The sequence below is a fragment of the Zootoca vivipara genome, chromosome 5 (genome assembly GCF_963506605.1).
Source record: "Zootoca vivipara chromosome 5, rZooViv1.1, whole genome shotgun sequence".
Lineage (NCBI taxonomy): Eukaryota > Metazoa > Chordata > Lepidosauria > Squamata > Lacertidae > Zootoca > Zootoca vivipara.
Genome location: NC_083280.1, coordinates 46,049,584 through 46,064,951, shown reverse-complemented (window position 1 = coordinate 46,064,951; position 15,368 = coordinate 46,049,584). Strand labels below are relative to the sequence as shown.

General features: G+C 42.0%; 1 protein-coding gene across 2 annotated transcripts in view; it reads left to right on the top strand.

Moving 5' to 3' along the window:
* The window catches only part of CFAP43 (cilia and flagella associated protein 43), a 54,093-nt gene that overhangs the window by 4,726 nt on the left and 33,999 nt on the right, over positions 1 to 15,368 (top strand). The window contains exons 4-15 of one of the 2 annotated variants that reach the window (XM_060274723.1): positions 405 to 572; positions 2,081 to 2,231; positions 2,451 to 2,610; positions 5,144 to 5,194; positions 6,674 to 6,753; positions 8,057 to 8,188; positions 9,336 to 9,452; positions 12,176 to 12,256; positions 12,796 to 12,944; positions 13,646 to 13,749; positions 13,983 to 14,123; positions 15,076 to 15,245. In XM_060274723.1, coding sequence (XP_060130706.1) covers positions 405 to 572; positions 2,081 to 2,231; positions 2,451 to 2,610; positions 5,144 to 5,194; positions 6,674 to 6,753; positions 8,057 to 8,188; positions 9,336 to 9,452; positions 12,176 to 12,256; positions 12,796 to 12,944; positions 13,646 to 13,749; positions 13,983 to 14,123; positions 15,076 to 15,245 — 1,504 coding nt within the window. The remainder of the gene's footprint in view (positions 1 to 404; positions 573 to 2,080; positions 2,232 to 2,450; positions 2,611 to 5,143; positions 5,195 to 6,673; positions 6,754 to 8,056; positions 8,189 to 9,335; positions 9,453 to 12,175; positions 12,257 to 12,795; positions 12,945 to 13,645; positions 13,750 to 13,982; positions 14,124 to 15,075; positions 15,246 to 15,368) is intronic. The other variant, XM_035134003.2, reaches the window with a different exon arrangement.

Sequence of the window (15,368 nt, the reverse complement as noted above, 5' to 3'; positions counted from 1 at the left end):
GTACCTTGAGTTACAAACATCTCAGGTTAAAACGCCTCAGGTTACAAACTCCGCTAACCTGGAAGAGTTACCTCGAGTTGATAACTTTGCCCCAGGATGAGAATGGAAACCGTGTGCCGGCGGCAGCAAGAGGCCCCATTAGCTAAAGCACGCCTCTAGTTAAGAACAGTTTCAGGTTAAGAATGGACCTCCGGAACGAATTAAGTTTGTAACTAGAGGTACCACTGTAATCCTCTTTTGCTGGCATTCTATCTGATTTTTATTTTAGTTTTAGATTGTATTATTTAGAGCTTGTTTTATGGTGTGATTTTTTGTTTTCAGTTATAGAGATGCCGAATATAAATTTACAAAAAAGATTCAGAAAAATAAAATTAATATTTTTGCTTTCTTTCATTTTTGATTAGGGACTGGAACAAAAAAGTTGTTTTGTGCAGTCAATCACAGATGGGAGTAGAAGTGACCGCAATGAGTTTCAACCCCATGAGCTGGCACCAGTTGTGTTTATATAATGGGACTTCTGTTACACTTTGGACCATTGAGCGGAATAATGAAGAGCATATTTTGAAGTCAAAGTAAGGTTATTAGAAGGCGATGTTTCAAATGTTACTTTTATTTTACACTGAGATTAATTTTTGTGCTAGATAAAGAACATTTTTGCAGCTGATGAATGGTAAAGCATGATTTCAGGTGAGGGTCTACAGATTAAAGAGTTGCTATGTATATCAGGTGCCTAGTCCATGTCTCTTGGGCAAAATAAAATGTTCTGTCCTTTGCATTTTAGAAAAAGGTATTTTAGAAATACTGTATGGAGTAGCCCTCGTGGTTCCTTGTCTTTAAAAGGAAATTTTCCAACTCATTTTCTATTTGTTTTCTTACATTTATATCCTGCCCCCACTTTCCCAGTCTTCCATCATGGAACCCAACACAGTGTACATGTGGTTCCCAGTCGGTCACCGATCCAAGCACTCACCTGACCCAGACTCACTTTGCTTCCACAAGGTGGCAGCTTCATGTGCCTTCAGACTGTGCCCCTGGACTTTAATAGTGATGTTTTAGATTGAGTGCCAGTCCTCAGGCATATGTTCACATTATGCTTAATGTGCACCCAAGGTGCTCCCACTGCTTGTTTTTGAAGCCGCATTCACATGACATAAGCCACAGTCCATATTAGCAGTGGCGGAGGAAGTCGGGGGCAGGGGGACAGAGCACCCCGGGTACCATCTTTGAGGGGTGACAAGAAGGCACCCCGTGGGGGGCTCGCCCTGCCACCATCATGCCACCCCAGCCACATGCGGAGGATCCTCTGCTCGCGGCTGCACCCTCTGCCACCATCCATACGGCGCTCGAGCGGCGCCGTTGGCAAACCACCTGCGGGTGCGGGTGCTGTACAGACAGCGCACGCACGGCATCGCTCGAGCTCTGTACGGAGGCCGCAGGATCCCTCTGCCACCGCATATTAGTCTTGTAGTTTCTTGACAAGTACTGCTGTATGATTTTTTTTTAATTCCTTAAATCGGCTTCAGTCTGATTAGAAAACTGGATGTGGAGTAAGCAGAAATGTGGAACACATACCGTAACAGCCGCTGCACAGATGTAGATGAGTGTGCAAGAACAGATGACAGCTTAATGAGTAGGAGTTCCAGGGGGCCTGCAGGGGTGGGCAAACCAGAAAGGTCATGTGTGTCAGGTGAAACATCTCTGCCCCCTCTCTAATGTGAACAACATCATGCAAATGCAGCTTGAATTGCAGCTGGGAGAAATGGCCTTGCTGCATTTCAGGACAGCAATAAATATATCCTATGTTGCCAAAGCTGTACCATCTAGCTATATGAGGGAAGTTTCAGCAGGCTTGGGGGAAAACCCAGAAGTACAAAAAAATATGGGGGGGGGAATAAAGGAGTCTTAAGAAACTTGAAACAGCCTAATGAGAACTAAGCATGCTCAGTGACTACAGATTGCTGTTTGAGGTGGAGAAGAAAAAGCTAAATGGGGTATCCTGGGGAACATGACTTCAACAGTTGCAGTCCCACTTGAATTTTCCAAATATGCTTCTTCTGTGCCATTTTTCTCATTGCTTCAGGTCAGTTACGCTTCCTGCTGAAGATGGAAATTTAGTACATGAGCAAAACAGCTTCTTCTCCCATCCCACGTACAATGATCCTTACTTTGGCCCTATTCTGCCCAATTCAGCCATCGCTGGCTTGGTAGGGGATGAAGCAGAAACATTTAAGGTAAGTTCTGCTATGGATATAACTACTTGTAATCAATATACAGGTATCTATTGCAATATCATTAATATAGGACAGCACAACTTGTCACAATACACTGAACAATTTTCCCTGTGAAAGGTAGATAACTGCAATCAATGCCAGTCAGCACTGAATGAGTAATTTCTTTTTTTTAGTACTATTTGTTTTAGTAACTGAAACGTGTTTTTTTTTTAATTGAAGCCTAAAGATGACATTCAACCTTATGTTCACCCTACTGCCCACTGCTGGACTCAAATCTCTGATCTGTATATGGGCTGTGAAGAAGGACATTGTTTGAAAATTGGTGCAGACACATTCAAGGCTACAGTTATCCATCAAAAGCTTTCCGCAGATGCGAAAGGTTAGTGCAATTTCAAGTCAAAGATTGTCCCCAGCCTTTTCTGATTCATTAGGATGACCAGGGTCCCTTTCAAAGAACAAGAGGGACAACTGCCTCCCCATGTTTTAGACTACATGTGATTCTTTTTCATCTGCACCTGTACCTGGACAATTCACTGGTTACACACGCTGATCTGGTACTGCTAAGCCAAATAACAACTTCGCATGAGTACAAGGTACCGAAGAAGAGATAATGGCCCCTTTGCTCCTTCTTCAGTCATTGTGCTGCTGTGGCTGCTGTGAGTTAAACACTGGTTTGGCTGAATGTGCCATCCCAGTCTGGGTTCTTGAAGTGTCTGGCTACAGACAAACCATGAGCTGTAACCAAGGTTTTTTTCTTCATTTACAGCTTGTGTTTGTCTGGAGGAGACATGGCTTATGCTTGGATTCAGGCAATATGACAAGACAAACCATGTCTTAGTCTCGCAGCACCATAGCAGCAGCAGGACTGAAGGAATCATAGAATCATAGAATCATAGAGTTGGAAGAGACCACAAGGGCCATCCAGTCCAACCCCCTGCCAAGCAGGAAACACCATCAAAGCATTCCTGACAGATGGCTGTCAAGCCTCTGCTTAAAGACCTCCAAAGAAGGAGACTCCACCACACTCCTTGGCAGCAAATTCCACTGCCGAACAGCTCTTACTGTCAGGAAGTTCTTCCTAATGTTTAGGTGGAATTTTCTTTCTTGTAGTTTGAATCCATTGCTCCGTGTCTGCTTCTCTGGAGCAGCAGAAAACAACCTTTCTCCCTCCTCTATATGACATCCTTTTATATATTTGAACATGGTTATCATATCACCCCTTAACCTTCTCTTCTCCAGGCTAAACATACCCAGCTCCATAAGCCGTTCCTCATAAGGCATCATTTCCAGGCCTTTGACCATTTTGGTTGCCCTCTTCTGGACACGTTCCAGCTTGTCAGTATCCTTCTTGAACTGTGGTGCCCAGAACTGGACACAGTACTCCAGGTGAGGTCTGACCAGAGCAGAATACAGTGGTACTATTACTTCCCTTGATCTAGATGCTATACTCCTATTGATGCAGCCCAGAATTGCATTGGCTTTTTTAGCTGCTGCATCATACTGCTGACTCATGTCAAGTTTGTGGTCTACCAAGACTCCTAGATCCTTTTCACATGTACTGCTCTCAAGCCAGGTGTCTCCCATCCTGTATTTGTGCCTTTCATTTTTTTTGCCCAAGTGTAGTACTTTACATTTCTCCTTGTTAAAATTCATCTTGTTTGCTTTGGCCCAGTTGTCTAATCTGTTAAGGTCATTCTGAAGTGTGATCCTGTCCTCTGGGGTGTTAGCCACCCCTCCCAATTTGGTGTCATCTGCAAACTTGCTCAGGATGCCCTCAAGCCCATCATCCAAGTCATTGATAAAGATGTTGAACAAGACTGGGCCCAAGACAGAACCCTGTGGCACCCCGCTAGTCACTACTCTCCAGGATGAGGAGGAGCCATTGATGAGCACCCTTTGGGTTCGGTCAGTAAGCCAGTTACAAATCCACTGAATGGTAGCATTGTCTAGCCCACATTTTACCAGCTTCTTTACAAGAATATCATGGGGCACCTTGTCAAAGGCCTTGCTGAAATCAAGATAGGCTACATCCACAGCGTTCCCTTCATCTACCAGGCTTGTAATTCTGTCAAAAAATGAGATCAGATTAGTCTGACATGACTTATTTTTCAGGAACCCATGCTGACTTTTAGTGATCACAGAGTTTCTTTCTAGGTAACTAGAGCAGAACGGCAGCAATCTCTGCTCCAGGAGCCTGCACACCTCAAGAATTGAGCCACTCTGTAACTACTATTACAGTATAAATTAGTATGTTAATGCCAAAGACAAAAATCCCATTTCTTCTTCTAAATGGTGACTGTTTTAAGAGTGGACCTTTGAATGTAGCAGTGAACTTAGACCCTATCATACAATTCATGCTCTAAAAATATGGAAGCCATCTTCGATTGGAATGGTGTGGGTCTCATATGGCCACTGAAATGCAATAAATTTATATTGACAAATTGAATCCACTAGCTTCATACTTGGTGGTCTTAAAACTATTTGACCAGTGCTCCCAATATTCTGCCACATTGAACTCTCCTCATCTTCATATTTATTATTTTTAATTAATGTCATCACATGTTAAACCACCCCAATAGTTATTTCATTCTGCTGTGGACATTATTACAATGCAAACATTTCTTCTGAGAGCACATAAATGCTTTCCATCTTCAAAACTGAATAGAAGAAAAGCCAAAACATCGCCAATTGCCCATATGCCTAGACCACACATTACAACTTAAAATGAAGGTATGCAGTTCCCAAACCAAACCCCAAACTACAGTAGGTGCTACTACATTATAAAAATCTACAAGCAGGTTGGTGTAATGAGAAGCTTTTGTTTCTTTTAAACTATATCATGTCTGGTCCTCCAACACACTTGTCAATACATTGTGTAGGCCGCAACTGACATAGCCTTGTTTCCTTTCCAGCAAAAAAACGGGCAACTTTTCGATCGGTATCGCAGAGTACGAAAGCAGAAGGTATTTACTTTTTAATGCTAATTGACTTTGCAGGAAGCATCTGCAAAGGGGATTGTATGTTTCTGTCTGGTAGGAAACAGCTAATCAGAGTAGTGGTATATTTGAAATGAGGGGGTGGTGTTTTATTTGGTGACTTCATCAGAAAACTCTCCAGTGTCAGCAGTAGAATTGGATGGCAACAAAAATGAACTGTCCAGATGCAAATTCCTCCTCCAAAAGTTTTATGAATGATAATCCATTATCAAAGTACTGTACTAAATATTGTACACTGAAAAATAGGTATACTGAAGAATAGTACTGTAAGAAGGAGAGGTTCTCTCACTCTGTGTAATAAAGAGAGCATATGTGCATACAAACAAGCATTACACCATAGCAAGGATTACACCATAACATGGGTGTTTGCCACACTTTTACCAGAAAAGAGGGGTGGTAGATAGTTTTTGGAGGATTGGGAATGCTGATGGAAGAACTAGACCCTTTTGATGCTCCCATTGCTCATTTGGTTTTGTGTTATGCTTTGTGTTCTAAGAAGGACAATAGGGATTAAAATAGTAGGAATAAAGCTGAATAATCACAAAGGGGCCAAATCCTGAAGGGTTTCAGGCAGGTGTGTGACAGGGGAGGTTCATTATCACTTTTGATTAAATCATTTTTGCTCCCTCTGTTAACTTTTACTTTTTAAAGTTGTTTCTTGATAAAGCGAAACTGCATTTTTGGCTTTATTTTGAAGGGAGCAGAAGCTTCAGCCCTCCTTCTGTTTATCTTCTTAATTCAGGCCTTCACCCCCAGTTGCAAAAAGAAGGTCACAGCCATGTTTTCTACTATGGGCTCATTATTGCCCATAATCCCTTTGTGGCAGACCAGGCCCTTGGAATCCTAAACATATTTCTCTATGGAAAAATGTGGCAGTGCAAATTTTCAAAAAGTGCAAACCCAAGTGGCTATAGAAGGTTCATGGCCTCTATGACATAACCATGGTTCATTTTGTGATGGTCCAGGATCCTTTACTTGTGGTGATCCTTGTTTCAACAAAGTGACACACTCTACAAGGAGATAAATAAGCCTGTGAGGCTGTATCCTGGCATTAAATACAATTTTTGACTCGTGGGAATTTTGTTAGGTCTGTATATGTAAATGAATCAGTGCCTGATCCGCACTTCCCAGACTAATATGCAGCTCAGATTGGGGTTTTGTGTTTCTTCAGATGTTTTGATGCACATTTTATGTGCCCTTTGATACATTTTTTAGGGCCAAAAACTGTATTAGTGTTCTTAAAACAAAACCTTAGAATGGTGCAGAAATGGGTTGGAATGGACTTATGAGTGAGTACATATAAAACTGAAACAGACGAAAAATCCCTCCTTCCCTGTTCCTTATTATTCCACGGTACTGAATGGCAGTACTGCCTTTGGAGATTAGCTATGAAATTTAAGTGATAAGTTTTAAAAATCTCTTTTATTTTATTAATAATTTTTGTAGCTGAAGAAAGGAAGGAAGCTCAGAACGTCAGACTGCTTGCCATGGCACTTCATAAAGATGGACTCTATGCAGCTGGAAATGTATGTAAGGCACCATTTGGTAGAGGACTGTAGCCTCATTGTGAGTGCCAGCCAGCCAAACTCCAATGTTAGCTTTAGTCCTATGCTAATTGCAGGTGTGCAGGCTGGATTCAGACTGGAACAACATTGAGGGTCAGGGTGTGAAAGCCCCCATCCCCCCCCTAGTCCTGACCTGTTTTGAGCTCTAAAAATAGCTATTTCTGCAAGAAAAAATGTGCATTCCAGAGCAAAGGATTTGTGATAGGATGAGAGAGAGAGAGAGAGAGAGACTTGCCTAAGATCACATAGTAAGCTCATGGGGACTTTGATCTGTAGCTCAGTCACTTAGTTGCTATGCTACACTGGCTCACAGGCATCAGCCACACCCTTCTGCTAATTCCCCACCCACTGCCATAATATGCCATCCTGGGAGTTGCACCAAATATAAACACAGAAACTTGTTGCGTATACCTAGATATAAGGCATTGGAGATGGTGACTGAGTATTGGCCCGAATATAAAGCCACACTTTTTTTCCCAAATTCGGGCCATGAAAACTTGAAATGCAGCTTATATTTGCCACCTTACTGCACGGCTTACCCACCACCACCACCAGGAAGCAGCCCAGGAGCGCTGGGCAGTGGCACGCTACCCGCCCAGGCGCCAGAAAGAAGAGAGAGGCCGCCGGCAAAGCAGCATGGCTCCCCGCTCCAGAGAGCAGCCCGGGAGTGTGGGGCAGTGGTGCGTGACCTGCCGTAAGGAGGGGGGAGGCCGGAGGCCGCCCGCAAAGCAGTGCCCCCCCTGGGGGCAGTCTGGGAGTGCACAGCCCACCCACCGCTCCCAAGCCTCCCTCAACGTCAGCTTGGGGAGGTAGTGCCGGGAGTCGGTAGTGCTGGGAGGTGTGCTGCACCCGCGAATAAACCTTGAATTTTAAAGGTGCGGGTTATTTGTCGGTGTGTCTTATATTCAGGCCAATACCTCTTAATTATTATTACTTCCTTCTTTTTTAAGTAGCCACAGGATGGCAAACAAATTTGGTTGGAGCTAGAGCACTGACAGGGAAGAGCTTAATCTTTCTCCCTGCACCATGATCCCAATTTAAATTGCCCCTCTCTAAGTTGCTGTTTTCCCATCCCATAAGGGGCAAATGCATGTACATTTTCACTAATAGTGTGTTGGGAGGGTATTATTTAGATAATAATTAGGAAAACAGGATTGGAAAACACAGGATCGGGAAAACACTGTCCCTATTTAATTCCACCTAGCTGGTTGCTATGCTGTCTTGCTAATTATGCTTTTTAAGATTTGTGTCTGTTTTTGCCTAGGATGGCGTTGTGCGTTTATACAAATTCAAAGGCAACAGTTTTCAGATGGAGGACTGTCTGGAAGTGGAAGAGCCCATAACAAATCTTATCTTCTCCCCTGACTACTATTACTTATTAGTAGAAACAGAAAAGGTATATTGTGAAAGGCAAAGTTGCTGCCTTAAATTGGGATATTTTAAAAAGTGAGCTCATAATCAGTACAATGTGGGGTCTATCATAGTCAACAGAAGTGCAGCTAATGTAGGAAATAATCAAATAGTGCTGGATACTGATTTTGCATCTGATTTTAATCTTTGCCTTAACATGCAAATGAGGATTGAGGTATGAAATTCAGAAGATTAATTCATATATCTAAAATAAACTTTTAACCACTTACCACAACTCTGTAATTGGGAGCAAAAAGGCTGGGGGGGAACCCATGGTGGAGTGTGTATATGTGTGTCTCTGCTTGCCTGAATATGTGTGCATGCCTGCTTGCTTATATGCCCACCTCTTTATATCTTTCTCTGCCTGCTTGAATGTATCTGTGCTTGTCTGCTAATATATTGTTCCCCCACTGAGTGAGTGTGTGTGTATCTATGGTATGGGCGGGGTGTGTGTGTCTGTCTGTGTATACATGTGCTTTGTAGGAATTAATATATGGGTTATGTGTTGGTTATGCCCACTTTGGTCACATCCACATGGCATTTGGCCCCTGGAAGGATGGCAAATCCTCAATGTGACGCTCAGGTTAGCCACTCTGTATTAAAGCCCTGGAAAGGTAAGATGGCTTTACCTGGCACTGAGAATATAACATCATGGGCACCCACTGAGCCTCTCTGGGCTGAGAATTCCACAATCATATTGGCAGTCCACCACGGAAAAGTCCCTTCCTTTAATAGCCACCCACTACACTTCATCTGGCAGGGACATCTGGAGAAGGGCTGTTTAAAAAGATCTCAGAGTCTGGGCACTTTACACCTCCTATCTTTCTTCTTCTGAGAAAATAGCTACCAGCATTTCCTTATTGTGCTCTGCCATATTAGCAGTAAATCAGGATCAAAAAAGTAGTCAGATGTCAATGAAATTGCATGGTGTTAGTGTGACAGCCAGTTTTTCAGTCCTTTATGAAAACACATAAAATAATTGAATCATATAACCTGATGTTTGTCAATTTGAGTTCAAATATACTTCTCAACTTCTAAAAAAGAAAATTGAGAAAGATAGGTGCATTTTTCTCAAAAAAAATTAGGATATGCTTTTTCTGTCCTCATAATAGATTATCATATCCACTTAACAGGGATCACTCTTCGCTTTTAACCCTAATGATAATGAAGACATTATCGAGATAGTGGATTCCAGTGTAAGCCATTTTGTAGGAGCTGGGTTTCTTGTTCCAGGAAACAAGCACTGTGTGGTAAGGAACTCTTATTTTCCAAATAACAGAAGAGAGAAACCAGCATTTTTTAATGCACTGTCACAACCTTTGCCAGCTTGCAGTCCTCCAGATGTTTTGGACTACAACTTCCATTAGCTATAGGAATTGTGCTCTAAAATAGCTAGAGGCCACCCAGTTGGGAAAAGGCTGCACCATCATCTTGTGAAGGCTATTACAATTCAAGATTCCAAATGAGATCCAAAAACCTATTTCCATACTGATAGTTCTACTTTGACGTTTTTTATCTTATTAATTTTACAAAGCACTGTAAGCAGTTGGATAAGGCAGGCTATAAATAAAAACTAAATACAGGCGGTGACCATTTTTGACTTGTCCAATTGACATGTGATCACCAATGCATGGGTCCTTTTGGACCCAGAAGAGGGCAGAATGGGGGTGTAATGGGGCAGGGTGGGCTTATGTGTGCTCTGCCAAATGTACGTGGGGGCTGGGAACAAGACCCCCGCACAAAATGGTCACCACCTGTAACAAACAAATACAGTGGAACCTTGGTTGTCGAACTTAATCCGTTCCGGAAGTCTGCTTGACTCCTGAAACATTCAAAAACCAAGGTGCAGCTTGCAATTGCCGCAGGTGCCCCGGAAACAATAGCTGACAGCCGCATCGGACATTCGGCTTCCGAAAAACGTTCGAAAATGGGAACACTTCTGGGTTTTTGGTGTTTGGGAGCCAATTTGTTCATCAACTAAGCCATTCGAGAACCAAGGTTCCACTGTAACTAACTGGCATTTTTATTTCAATGTACATAAGCCATGCAGTGGAAGCTGTGCTAATGAGCCTTGCTTTAGTCCTGCTGCTAGAGAAGGAAGAGGATGAGACATTTCACTAGTAAGCCAAACATAGGAGTAGGCAGGGTTGTGCTCTCCAGACCTTGCTGGACTCCAATTCCTGTCATTCCCAGACAGCATGGCAAGTGGTCAGGGATGATGGGAGTTGAAGTCTGCCAACTCTCTTCACACTGAAACTCTTGGTGCAAAGTTGTTGTATCCCTTTGCAGTGGTAGGTAGTTTAAGCACCACCTTTAGATGTCAGGCCTCTTATAGTTAATCTTACATGACTCCCTTTTGAAATCGGTGCTTCTAGACTGTCACAGTTTTGTGAGAGGGATTCAAGTGCATACTAGAGAGAACGTTAGGTTTGTGCAGTTCAACTAAAGGGTTATGCCTTCCTAGCACAGCAAATCAAAAGAAACTGGCCTCGTGGTTTAGCGAGTAATGGGGAAATGCATTAAAAATGGCGGGACAAATGAATTACTAACGGGAAGCCATATAAACGTGCTACAAGCAAATCAGGATGAATGCAAAATGAATGCCCATTGTTACATATCTGCCTGGTAAACAAATACAGTGGTACCTCTGGTTAAGAACTTAATTAGTTTCGGAGGTCCATTCTTAACCTACATTGGCTCCCAGTACGTTTCCGAGCACAATTCAAAGTGTTGGTATTGACCTTTAAAGCCCTAAACGGCCTCGGTATACCTGAAGGAGCGTCTCCACCCCCATCGTTCTGCCCGGACACTGAGGTCCAGCTCCGAGGGCCTTCTGGCGGTTCCCTCACTACGAGAAGCCAAGTTACAGGGAACCAGGCAGAGGGCCTTCTTGGTAGTGGCACCCACCCTGTGGAATGCCCTCCCACTAGAGGTCAAAGAGAACAACAATTACCAGACCTTTAGAAGGCATCTCAAGGCAGCCCTGTTTAGGGAAGCTTTTAATGTTTGATGGATTTCTGTATTTTAATGTTTGATGGATTTCTGTATTTTAGAATTTCTGTTTTGTTGGAAGCCGCCCAGAGTGGCTGGGGAAACCCGGCCAGATGGGCGGGGTATAAATAATAAATTATTATTATTATTATTATTAACCTGAAACTGTTCATAACCTGAGGTACCACTATAGCTAATGGGGCCTCCCGCTGCCACTGCCACGCGATTTCTGTTCCTATCCTGAAGTAAATTTCTTAATCCGATGTACTACTTCCAGGTTACCGGAGTCTGTAACCTGAAGCATTTGTAACCCAAAGTGTTTGTAACCCAAGGTACCACTGTAAGGAGATCACTAAAATCTGGAAATAGTGTAGCCACACGTAGCCCTCAGTCACAAGGTGTGTTAGCTTGCATGTCAGTAGATTGCCAACTTATTTTCTCTAAGAACTCTGTTTTGTTTTGTCTATAATAGTGTCCTGGTGAAAAAACCTTTTTAAACATCTTTGTGTTTAAATTTGGAACCGCTCTAGAAACATAGAAATGGGGTTTAGGATCTGATATTAAAAGCAAATGGGTTGCATGAGGCAAGGATCTGAACCCTCTTTCCTCCTATGGCGTAACACCTTCTAGCCCCTCTTGCTAAATACTTTCCCCCTCTTCAGAGCCAGGGTAACATCAGCTTCAGGTTTCAGAGTCCCAGATAGGATCAAAGTGCCTAGAGTGTAGTGCTGCTGGGAGGTATCCCAGGAGCCTGGTGGGGAGCTCTGAATTTCTCACTCCACTCGCAAACTTGCTTTTGCTTTCAAAGTTGGATCCAGCATACAGAATTGCTGCCATTGCGTCTGTTGACTCTTAAGTAAACTAAAGTAAACTTATTCAGTGCAAATTCAGAGCACACTGGTGTGCTTAGCTAGTTTGTCAAGTCACCGACCTGATTTTTTTTCAATTGTTGCTTACAGTGTTTTTTCCTCTTATATTGTAGTCTGTAGCAGAATCAGGAGAGGTACATGTTTGGCAGTTGGAAGATGGTGCTTTTGTCAGCAAGCTATCTCTACATACCTTGGTATGCACAAACAGAATTTGAGTTTGTAATTAATGTGGCATTTTATCTGTTGTCTTATTCAAGCCAGCAATACATTTGGTCCAGCAGAGAGCTAGAGTTTTGAGAGAGACCAATATTATTTTTCCTAGTAAAACAGTTTATCCAATAGGGCTTTTGGAATAGAAAAACCAAGAGTACTCTGATGGTGCTTAATGAGAAAAATGAAGAAGAATATGATATTATATATATGGATTCACTGTTTGCTATTTTACAAAGCATGCTTTTGAACTTCTATGGAATTTTAAAAACATTTCTGGAGGACTTCCGCTTGGCAGCCATTCCGGACGGACGAGGGAATTCTCGCTCTGAGATTCCCTAGCGAAGAATTATGTTAACTAAGTATGGCCTAATAATGATCCATGCATGATTGGTAGGATTCTTTTTCGAAATCCTATAAAAGGTAACTTACACTTGAAAAACTAAGAATCCTTGTCATCACCATAAAATGTTTTTCAAGACCCTGTCACGGTGAAATTCACTGTCATTTGTTCTTTCCATAGGTCACTGCAATGGCCTGTAGCCTTTCATGTTCATGTGTCACAGTGGGAGCTAAAAAGGGCCAGCTTTACTTTATAGATCTTACTACCATTGAAACACCTAGGGTAGTTCACCGAGTTGCCATTTCTGAGAATCGTATTCAATTTTTGCAGTAAGTATATTAAGAAAGCAGAGCAAAAAAGACTGGGCTCAACCACGAGCAGGTTTTTTTTTGCAGGGGCCGGTTCAGATCGCTCAGTTGTAGTTTATTGGGAGGCCTTGCATAACAAACCCACTTTCATCAAAGAGCAGACTTTTTTGCGATAATCAAAGTGACAGAAAAACTCATTGAAAATTGTGGGATAGCACTTGCTTTGATGCAACATCATCTATCCTCCCCGAAAACAATTCAACATGGCTGCTTATTAAATAACCAACGTTTTCCAATCTCCTGCAAAGAAATTGGTATTGATGCTCAATAAATAGGTCACCTAGAAGCTCCCATATCAGTTGCCATATTTCAAGACAAAAACAATACTTAATTATGTATGGCAGCCCCTATCCTCTGGAACTCCCTGCTTATTGAGATCAAGCAGGCACCTTCACTGTACTATTTCGGGTGCCTGCTAAAAGCTTTTGTGTTTATACACACCTTCTCAGATGCTTAGAAAATTGGAGTAACTTTAGTATGTTTTAGTATTTTAACTTATGTATGTTTTAAAGTAGGGTTATATTTTTTCTTGATTTACTGTTTTATCTTTTGTAAACAGCTTTGAGGTTTTTTTTAACAATCAAGTGATGTATACTTTTAGTGAAATAAATAGTTAATAAATAATTTTTGATGTACTATATTTGTTCCTTTTCCCTCTCTAGCTATGAACAAAGTGGTCGGTTTCTCATAACATCAACAACAAATGGATATATCTTTATTTTAAATGCTCTGCCCATGGAATCATTTCAAGTCCTTGGATACGTAGGTAATACAGTACGTTCAAAATTCATGGATATTTGTTGCCTGCATATGCTAGCTGCAATATCTGCAAATGGTAACGGATATTATTTCCTGAGCATTTTTAAAGAAGATGACACTCCCCAGAAACTTTACTTGGTGTTACCTTCCCAGGGCTCCTAATATATTATACACCAATAGAAGGAATATATCATTATGATTCTCTACCTTGCTTTAAATACTGATTTCTCTTCACTTTAGCAATGACTAGTGAGATTCTTGATATAACTTCAGTCTATGATGTAGATAAGGATTCAACTGAAGTGGTTGTACTCCTTTGTCCACCGGAGATCAAAAGGGCACGAGTGGAGATATTTAATCTTCCTTCAAAGATTATTCTGGGTAAGATTGAAATATTGTGTGAAGTTCTGCTATTGTTGTGCCCTGTATTAGTCATTTTTAAAAATCACATATGCTAACTGCAAACCCATTCTCCAGGTATGGAGCCCTTCCTTGCCAAAATGGACCATCTACACACCGGGGGGGGGGGGGAGATTAGCAGACTAATGAGAACCCCAAGGTTCACAGCAGTACAAGCAAAGAGGGGAGGGGGAACAGGACTTGCAATATTCTGTGATCATGAAATGCTGGCTAACTGGAGGCGGGAACAGAAAACTGGAGTTGGGAGGGTGGGAATGGAATGGGATGGAACATCCTAGGAAGGGACGTGGCTAAGCAGGAGTACTCTAACCCACTCTGCAACATTTCGTTGCAGGTACTGCTTGTCCGTTAATATATATAAATTCTTTCTCTGTAGGGTAATCACAGAGAATGAAGGGAATCTAGCATAGTGGAACCAGGAACGAAAAGCAAGAAAATGGAGAACGCCTTTGCTTCTTATCTCCATATTGTCTCATTTATAGGGAGAAGTGTGAGGATGCACAGTTTGAGCTTGTCTACACTTCCGCTTGTCAAGTGCCAAGAAAACATGTGTCCCAGCTGTTTCTCCCATGCTTTCTAGGCACGGGTCTGAGTGGTTTATCCGTTGTCCTGCCACTTTCCCCTAGAAAACCAGCTTTTTAGTGTTAAATTGAAGCAAACATCAATCCAGAGAAAGCCTGATTGATGTTTGCTTCAATTCAGCAATAAACAGGGTTTCCGCAGGGGAAAACAGAAGTGTGGATGAGTCCTTTGTACAGATATTCTACACATTATATTGAGAGCCTGATCTATGTACTTAACAGTTATCGTGTGCTTTTTACATTATTATTTTTTAGTGAGAGATAACTACTGATATGGAAGTAACATCTTTCTCTCTTCCCCATCCCACTATGAATCCTTTGTTTTTCTGCAGAAAATGATGAGTGTATCAATGAAAGAGGGCAATTGAAAGAAAGTGTCATTCAGATCCGTGGGTATGAACTAGAATATGCTCTAAGTTCTGTGGTCAAGCGGAAGGACAGCATAGTGTTTGGCTATGCTAGCCAGGCACCTTTCATCTGCAAATACCATCTTACGGCAAAGGTATGATCCTATTGCACAATAAATCAGGTGACTTAAGGCGCTCAACCTAGATGTGAAATTTGTTAATTGCATTTCCATCTCTTTAAGCTCTTAAAATTCACAGCCTTGGAACCTAACAATCTG